At 50.1% G+C, this 8,903-nt stretch overlaps 1 protein-coding gene across 1 annotated transcript in view; it reads left to right on the top strand.

Moving 5' to 3' along the window:
- Positions 1-674: 674 nt before the first annotated feature.
- The window catches only part of LOC115194998 (extensin-like), a 26,871-nt gene continuing 18,642 nt past the window's right edge, over positions 675-8,903 (top strand). The window contains exon 1 of the mRNA XM_029754899.1: positions 675-713. Within this exon, the coding sequence (XP_029610759.1) occupies positions 675-713 (39 nt within the window). The remainder of the gene's footprint in view (positions 714-8,903) is intronic.

Raw genomic sequence — 8,903 nt, 5'->3', positions numbered from 1 at the left:
GTTGGGAGCCAGAGAGCGCCACTATATTGCAGGTCTCCAACTGAGGGCTAATGTATACCCAACTCGCGAGGCGCTGGCGAGGGGCGGGAGAGATACAGCGAAAATCTGCCGCCACTGTCTATCTGAAACGGAATCCTGCTCGCACATTCTCGGGCAGTGTCCCGCAGTGAAGGACAGTCGCGTCAAGCGGCATCACAAACTGTGTGACCTGTTAGCAGATGAAGCCGAAAGCGCCGGATGGAACGTCATCAGGGAAATGTGCTGCAGGACCCGAGCGGGGGCACTGCGGCGCCCAGACCTGGTGTTCGTGAAAAATGGTAACGCTTTGGTGGTGGATGTTACGGTGCGGTACGAGTTGGCCTATGACACGCTCAAGGTTGCGGCAGCCGAGAAAGTTGCCAGGTACACCCCGATTATTCCATACGTCGAGACTACCCTGAAAGTGAGGAAAGCAAAGGTGTTTGGCTTCCCACTTGGAGCGCGAGGCAAGTGGCCATGCAGCAATGGGCGGTTGCTACAGGCCTTGGGGGTGAGCGAGGGAAGGAGGAAACAGCTGGCCAAGCTGTTCAGCAGGAGGGCTCTCCTGTACTCCTTGGATGTCCTCAGGGACTTCTATAGGACGGATGGGGAGGCAGAGGTCTCAGAGGACGAGGGCGGAGACAGCCTCCCCTAGGATGGCCGGAGGGCGCAGGCCGGAGGGAGCGGGAAACAAAGTAGGAAATAAATATACAATACAAAACCAAATAGAGGCTGTCAAGTTAAACCGAAGCGATAAGCAACAACACATGGTGATAGTCAGAGATTGATAGAGGGCATGAAGGGAAGGATTAGCCTAGAAGGCAAGAGTAACTACACTTGGTTGACAGTTGGATATTGATAGAGGGGGGAAGCTACATGATAAGCCTAAGGTATAGATTCACAACACATGGTGGACAATGGGACATTGATAGAGGGTAAAAGCGAAATGATGAAGATTGATAGAGGGCGCAAAGTGCAAGAGGGCGGGGAGGTGGGGGGCTCACGCCTCCTGCCTCTCGCTCCCCTCAATGCAGGTGGACTGGTCCCAGCCCGGTCCCCTGCAACTCCTCCTCGCCTGGGATGTGCCCGACTGGCTCCATCCCCTTTCCCCGTTAGGCACGGCTAAATGACGCACCGATGGGCGGGTGTGTAGGCCGCTACCGAGGGGGACTGGGGGTGTCCTGTGAACCGGGACTTCCCAAAATGGTCTCACATCTTTAAGCGGCTTGAGTATCGCCCCGTATCCTCGCGCGGCACTGGGAACCCAGTCAACTGCTCTGCGCCCCGGCGCAGGCAGGGGTTTAATGTCTCCCCGGCTTCACCGGCGCTTCGGCGACGACGCAGAGGAGCACCCGGAGGCCCCCTTAAGTTAAACCTATTGTCTTTGAACTATGGCCTCTCGCTGTGGCGAAGGGCGGGTGGGTGAAAGGAGGGCAACCTCCCCAACCCCGCCTAGCCACTAGCCACTAGCGAACTGTCTCTGAAATGCTAGTGCAGGGGGTAAGGGAGGCAGCCTTCTCGTAAGGCTCCTTCAACCCCCTCCTACAGTCCACCTACTGCAGGTGTCGACGGCATATAAACAAGAGTTGCCTCGATACTGGTCTACTGCAATTAGGGTCCTGCAGAGGGCGACGGCCACTTATCGCATGAAAATGCGGTGGCGGTTGCACCTGACCCGATGATTTGCAGTAGAGCTCTTGACACGAAGTCTGTCTCCCTTAACAGGCAGCCAATCAGGGAATGATGGCTCGAACGCTGCCCCGGCTCCGGCCGGGAGAGGGAGGGCCAAGATAAGGGGGGACGGCCGAACCGGTGTCCTGTCGGAATCGGTCTGATCACAGAAGGCTGTGATGAAACAAAAACCTGCGTTCCCTGCATGCTTGGTCAGCTCTAAACCGCCGAGGTTTGAATCGAACGAACTCCCACCGAGAGTGAACATTAAATGGGGATGGACTGTGCCCAGCGGTCAAGAACTACCAGGTCTCAGGGTCGCCTGAGTCGAGACTCTACACGTCACGGTGGGGGCTCTCTCCACGCTCCTCGGAGCATGAAGTGGAATGGCATGCGCTTGACCATCAGCTGACACTACCAGGCCTCAGGCTTGCCTGAGCGCGGGACCTCACACACCGTAGGTGTGCTTGTCCCCCCTACGTTCGGAGACTCAAGGCGGAGAAACCCATAGGCCCCGCGGCGATAGGTTACGAACGTGACTCGCCGCGGACCCACCTGAAAACAACCTGGGACCACACTGGGCCCGATTAGTCGGTGTAGGTCGACGAAGCGGGCCTACCGGAGCATTCGCACTCTAATCGCCTGTGTGGGCGACTGTGGCCCCCTCATGAGAGTGAGGAATATCGATAACGCAGAAGGTTTAAAAAGTGTGACCCAGGGGTATGTGGTGGAGGGCCGACTGGGGCCAGCACATGATTGAAAGGGGAAGAACCTTTTCACGCTGATTTACGGACGCCCGGTTGATGGTGGCGCTAGTATTGCGACGGGTAACGTGGCCTCTCTTCTCCTATGAGTAATGAGTAGCACGTGATGTCGTAGGGGTGTAAAAGCCCTCCGTAAAGTCCCTGGGAGGTCAGTCCTGGGGCTACTGATGCGCAGTATGTAACCCGCAGAATTCGCGTCTAACACACCGCCCGCGTGACTCGACTGGCTGTCCACGTGAGGATAGCCGACCGCAGCGTGCATCCGCTCCTGAGTTGCGCCGACTGGTCGGCTGTATTTCTGAGACCTAGGCGAAGGAAGTAATTCCTGATGCCAAAGTGAAGAAATTCAATGAAGGGCGGGTAAAGGGCGGGAATTATGACTCGATTAAGGTAGCCAAATGCCTCGTCATCTAATTAGTGACGCGCATGAATGGATGAACGAGATTCCCACTGTCCCTACCTACTATCTAGCGAAACCACAGCCAAGGGAACGGCTTGACGGAATCAGCGCGGAAAGAAGACCCTGTTGAGCTTGACTCTAGTCTGGCACTGTGAAGAGACATCTGCTGTACAAATTGATGGAAAGTGGTGTTGGGGGAAAAACATACGACATTATAAAATCCATGTACACAAGCAACAAGTGGTTAAAATAGGCAAAAAACACACACATTTCTTTCCATAGGGCCGTGGGGTGAGACAGGGATGCAGCTTAAGTCCCACCCTCTTCAACATATATATCAACGAATTGGCGAGGGCACAAGAAAAGTCTGCAGCACCCAGCCTCACCCTACTAGAATCTGAAGTCAAATGTCTACTGTTTGCTGATGATCTGGTGCTTCTATCACCAACCAAGGAGGGCCTACAGCAGCACCCAGATCTTCTGCACAGATTCTGCCAGACCTGGGCCCTGACAGTAAATCTCAGTAAGACCAAAATAATGGTGTTCCAAAAAAGGTCCAGTCGCCAGGACCACAAATACAAATTCCATCTAGACACCGTTGCTCTAGAGCACAAAAAACGATACATACCTCGGCCTAAACATCAGGTAACTTCCACAAAGCTGTGAACGATCTGAGAGACAAGGCAAGAAGGGCCTTCTATGCCATCAAAAGGAATATAAAATTCAACATACCAATTAGGATCTGGCTAAAAATACTTGAATCAGTTATAGAACCCATTGCCCTTTATGGTTGTGAGGTCTGGGGTCCGCTCACCAACCAAGAATTCACAAAATGGGACAAACACAAATTTGAGACTCTGCATGCAGAATTCAGCAAAAAGGACAGGACAGCAACACAATTAGACCCAACCAAATCATGAGAAAACAAAAAGATAATTACTTGACACATTGGAAAGAACTAACAAAAAAACTGAGCAAACTAGAATGCTATTTGGCCCTAAACAGAGAGTACACAGTGGCAGAATACCTGACCACTGTGACTGACCCAAACTTAAGGAAAGCTTTGACTATGTACAGACTCAGTGAGCATAGCCTTGCTGTTGAGAAAGGCCGCCGTAGGCAGACCTGGCTCTCAAGAGAAGACAGGCTATGTGCACACTGCCCACAAAATGAGGTGGAAACTCAGCTGCACTTCCTAACCTCCTGCCCAATGTATGACCATATTAGAGACACATGTTTCCCTCAGATTACACAGATCCACAAAGAATTAGAAAACAAACCCGATTTTGATAAACTCCCATATCTACTGGGTGAAATACCAGTGTGCCATCACTGCAGAAAGATTTGTGAACTGTTGCCACAAGAAAAGGTCAACCAGTGAAGAACAAACACCATTGTAAATACAACACATATTTATGCTTATTTATTTTCCCTTTTGTACTTTAACCATTTGTACATCGTTACAACACTGTATATATACATAATGACATTTGTAATGTCTTTATTCTTTTGAAACTTCTGTAAGTGTAATGTTGACTGTTAATTTTTATTGTTTATTTCACTTTTGTATATTATCTACCTCACTTGCTTTGGCAATGTTAACATATGTTTCCCATGCCAATAAAGCCCCTTGATTTGAATTTAATTGATATAGAGATCTGCTGTCACGGTTGTCGAAAGGAGAAGCGGACCAAAGTGCAGCGTGTGTGTCATTCCACATTTTATTTAAACTGTGAAACTATGCAATACATAAACATAAACTAAAGAACAAAACAACAAACCGTGACGCAGAGGTGAAACATACACTACTCAAAAACAATCTCCCATAAACCCAGGTGGAAAAAAACCCTACTTAAATATGATCTCCAATTAGAGACAACGAGGACCAGCTGCCTCTAATTGGAGATCATCCCAAACAAAACCCCAACATAGAAATACAAAACTAGACCCTGACAACATAGAAATAGAAAACATAGGGGAAAAAACCCTGTCACACCCTGACCTACTCTACCCTAGAAAATAACTTTCTATGGTCAGGACGTGACAGTACCCCCCCCAAAGGTGCGGACTCTGAACGCACCGACAACAAAAGAACCAACAAAAAAAAGGGAGGGTTAGGGAGGGTGCAAATGTCTATGGCGGCTCTGGTGCAGTAAGCAGAACCTTCTCATCCCGCAGATCCTCCAACAGAGGAGGCGGCTCCGGTTCAGGGCGTAACCCCCGCTCTGCCCGCTGATCCCTCCGTTTTTGTGTCACCGGACTGTGGATCATCACCGGAGGTTCTGGACTGCATACTGCCCCTGGAGGTTCCAGACTGCGGACCGCCGCTGGAGGGTCCGGACTGCGGGACGTCGCTGGAGGGTCCGGACTGCGGGACGTCGCTGGAGGGTCCGGACTGCGGGATGTCGCTGGAGGGTCCGGACTGCGGGACGTCGCTGGAGGGTCCGGACTGCGGGACGTCGCTGGAGGGTCCGGACTGCGGGACGTCGCTGGAGGGTCCGGACTGCGGGATGTCGCTGGAGGGTCCGGACTGCGGGACGTTGCTGGAGGGTCCGGACTGCGGGACGTCGCTGGAGGGTCCGGACTCCGGGACGTCGCTGGAGGGTCCGGACTGCGGGCTGTCTCAGGAGGTTCCGGACTGCCGGCCGACTCAGGAGGTTCCGGACTGCGGGCCGTCTCAGGAGGTTCCGGACTGCGGGCCGTCTCCGGAGGTTCCGGACTGCGGGCCGTCTCAGGAGGTTCCGGACTGCGGGCCGTCTCAGGAGGTTCCAGACTGCGGGCCGTCTCAGGAGGTTCCGGACTGCGAGCCTTCTCAGGAGGTTCCGGACTGCGGGCCGTCGCCGGAAGCTCCAGACTGGGAACGGTCGCAAGAAGCTCCGGACTGGGAACTGTCGCCGGAAGCTCCGGACTGGGAATGCGGATTGGGGGCCTGATACGTGGGGCTGGCACAGGTGGCGCCAGACTAGTAAACACGCACCTCAGGGCGAGTGCGGGGAGCAGGAACAGGACACCCCGGACTGGGCAGGCGCACTGGAGGACTGATGCGTGGGGCTGGCACAGGTGGCGCCAGACTAGTAACACGCACCTCAGGGCGAGTGTGGGGAGCAGGAACAGGTCACCCCGGACTGGGCAGGGGCACTGGAGGCCTGATGCGTGGGGCTGGCACAGGTGGCGCCAGACTGGTAACACGCACCTCACGGTAAGCACTAGGAGTTGGCTCAGGTCTCCAACCTGACTCTGCCAATCTCCCTGTGTGCCCCCTGCCTCTCGTGCTTCCCTTGTTGCCGTGCTCTCGCTGCCTCCACCAGTTCCCATGGGAGGCGCTTTTCTTCTGCCCCTAAATCCTCCAAAGCCCTGGATATACTCCTCCTTATCTCCTCAATAGTCCACTGGTCCATACCACGCTGCTTGGTCCGTTGGTGGTGGGAGATTCTATCACGGTTGTCGTAAGGAGAAGCGGACCAAAGTGCAGCGTGTGTGTCGTTCCACATTTTATTTACACTGTGAAACTATGCAATACATAAACATAAACTAAAGAACAAAACAACAAACTGTGACGCAGAGGTGAAACTAACACGACTAAAAAACAATCTCCCACAAACCCAGGTGGAAAAAACCCCTACTTAAGTATGATCTCCAATTAGAGACAACGAGGACCAGCTGCCTCTAATTGGAGATCATCCCAAACAAAACCCCAACATAGAAATACAAAACTAGACCCTGACAGCAGAGAAATAGAAAACATAGGGGAAAAAACCCTGTCACGCCCTGACCTACTCTACCCTAGAAAATAACATCTTTCTATGGTCAGGACATGACATCTATAGAGAAAGAGATATACAGGTGAAGTCGGCAGTTTACATACACTTAGGTTGGAGTCATTAAAACTCGTTTTTCAACCACTCCACAAATTTCTTGTTAACAAACTATAGTTTTGGCAAGTCAGTGAGGACATCTACTTTGTGCATTACACGTAATTCACTGTATCACAATTCCAGTGGGTCAGAAGTTTACATACATTGAGTTGACTGTGCCTTTAAACAGCTTGGAAAATTCCAGAAAATGATGTCATGGTTTAGAAGCTTTTGATAGGCTAATTGACATAATTTTAGTCAATTGGAGGTGTACCTGTGGATGTATTTCAAGGCCTACCTTCAAACTCAGTGCCTCTTCCCTTGACATCATGGGAAAATCAAAAGAAATCAGCCAAGATCTCAGAAAATAAATTGTAGACCTCCACAAGTCTGGTTCATCCTTGGGAGCAATTTCCAAATGCCTGAAGGTACCACGTTCATCTGTACAAACAATAGTACGCAAGTATAAACACCATGGGACCATGCAGCCGTCATACCGCTCAGGAAGGAGACGCATTCTGTCTCCTAGAGATGAACGTACTTTGGTGCGAAAAGTGCAAATCAATCCCAGAACAACAGCAAAGGACCTTGTGAAGATGCTGGAGGAAACAGGTGCAAAAGTATCGATATCCACAGGAAAAAGAGCCCTATATCTACATAACCTGAAAGCAAGGGGCTGAGCGGGAGGAGGAAAAAGGGGGAGGCTTGCAAGCAGAAGAACACCATCCCAACCGTGAAGCACGGGGGTGGCAGCATCATGTTGTGTGGGTGCTTTGCTGCAGGAGGGACTGGTGCAATTCACAAAATAGATGGCATTATGAGGAAGGGAAACTTATGTGGATATTTTAAAACAACATCTCAAGACATCAGTCAGGAAGTTAAAGCTTGGTCGCAAATGGGTCTTCCAAATGGACAATGACCCCAAGCAAACTTCCAAAGTTGTGGCAACATGGCTTAAGGACAACAAAGTCAAGGTATTGGAGTGGCCATCACAAAGCCCTGACCTTAAACCTATATAATTTTTTTGTGCAGAACTGAAAAAAGTGTGTGCGAGTAAGGAAGCCTACAAACCTGACTCAGTTACACCAGCTCTGTCAGGAGGAATGGGCCAAAATTCACCCAACATATTGTGGGAAGCTTGTGGAAGGCTACCCAAAACGTTTGACCCAAGTTAAATCATTTAAAGGCAATGCTACCAAATACTAATTGAGTGTATGTAAACATCTGACCCACTGGGAATGTGTTGAAAGAAATACAAGCTAAAATAAATAATTCTCTCTACTATTATTCTGACACTTCACATTCTTAAAATAAAGCGGTGATCCTAACTGACCTAAGACAGGGAATATTTACTAGGATTAAATGTCAGGAATTGTGAAAAACTAAGTTTAAGTGTATTTGTCTAAGGTGTATGTAAACTTCCGACTTCAACTGTACAGTCGTGGCCAAAAGTTTTGAGAATGACACAAATATTCATTTCCACAAAGTTTGCTGCTTCAGCGTCTTTAGATATTTTTGTCAGATGTTACTATGGAACACTGAAGTATAATTACAAGCATTTCATTAGTGTCAAAGGCTATTGTTGACAATTACATGAAGTTGATGCAAAGAGTCAACATTTGCAGTGTTGACCCTTCTTTTTCAAGACCTCTGCAATCTGCCCTGGCATGCTGTCAATTAACTTCTGGGCCACATCCTGACTGGTGGCAAGCCCATTCTTGCATAATCAATGCTTGGAGTTTGTCAGAATTTGTGGGTTTTTGTTTGTCCACCTGCCTCTTGAGGATTGACCACAAGTTCTCAATGGGATTAAGGTCTGGGGAGTTTGATGGCCATGGACCCAAAATATTGATGTTTTGTTCCCCGAGCCACTTAGTTATCACTTTTTCCTTATGGCAAAGTGCTCCATCATGCTGGAAAAGGCATTGTTCGTCACCGAACTGTTTCTGGATGGTTGGGAGAAGTTGCTCTCGGAGGATGTGTTGGTACCATTCTTTATTCATGGCTGTGTTCTTAGGCAAAATTGTGAGTGAGCCCACTCCCTTGGCTGAGAAGTAACCCCACACGTTAATGGTCTCAGGATGCTTTACTGTTGACATGACACAGGACTGATGGTAGCGCTCACCTTGTCTTCTCCGGACAAGCTTTTTCCGGATGCCCCAAACAATCGGAAAGGGGATTCATCAGAGAAAATGA

This window comes from Salmo trutta, chromosome 5 (assembly GCF_901001165.1).
Source record: "Salmo trutta chromosome 5, fSalTru1.1, whole genome shotgun sequence".
Lineage (NCBI taxonomy): Eukaryota > Metazoa > Chordata > Actinopteri > Salmoniformes > Salmonidae > Salmo > Salmo trutta.
The sequence above is the reverse complement of the archived record's forward strand: the minus strand, read 5'-3'. Positions and strand labels throughout refer to the sequence as shown.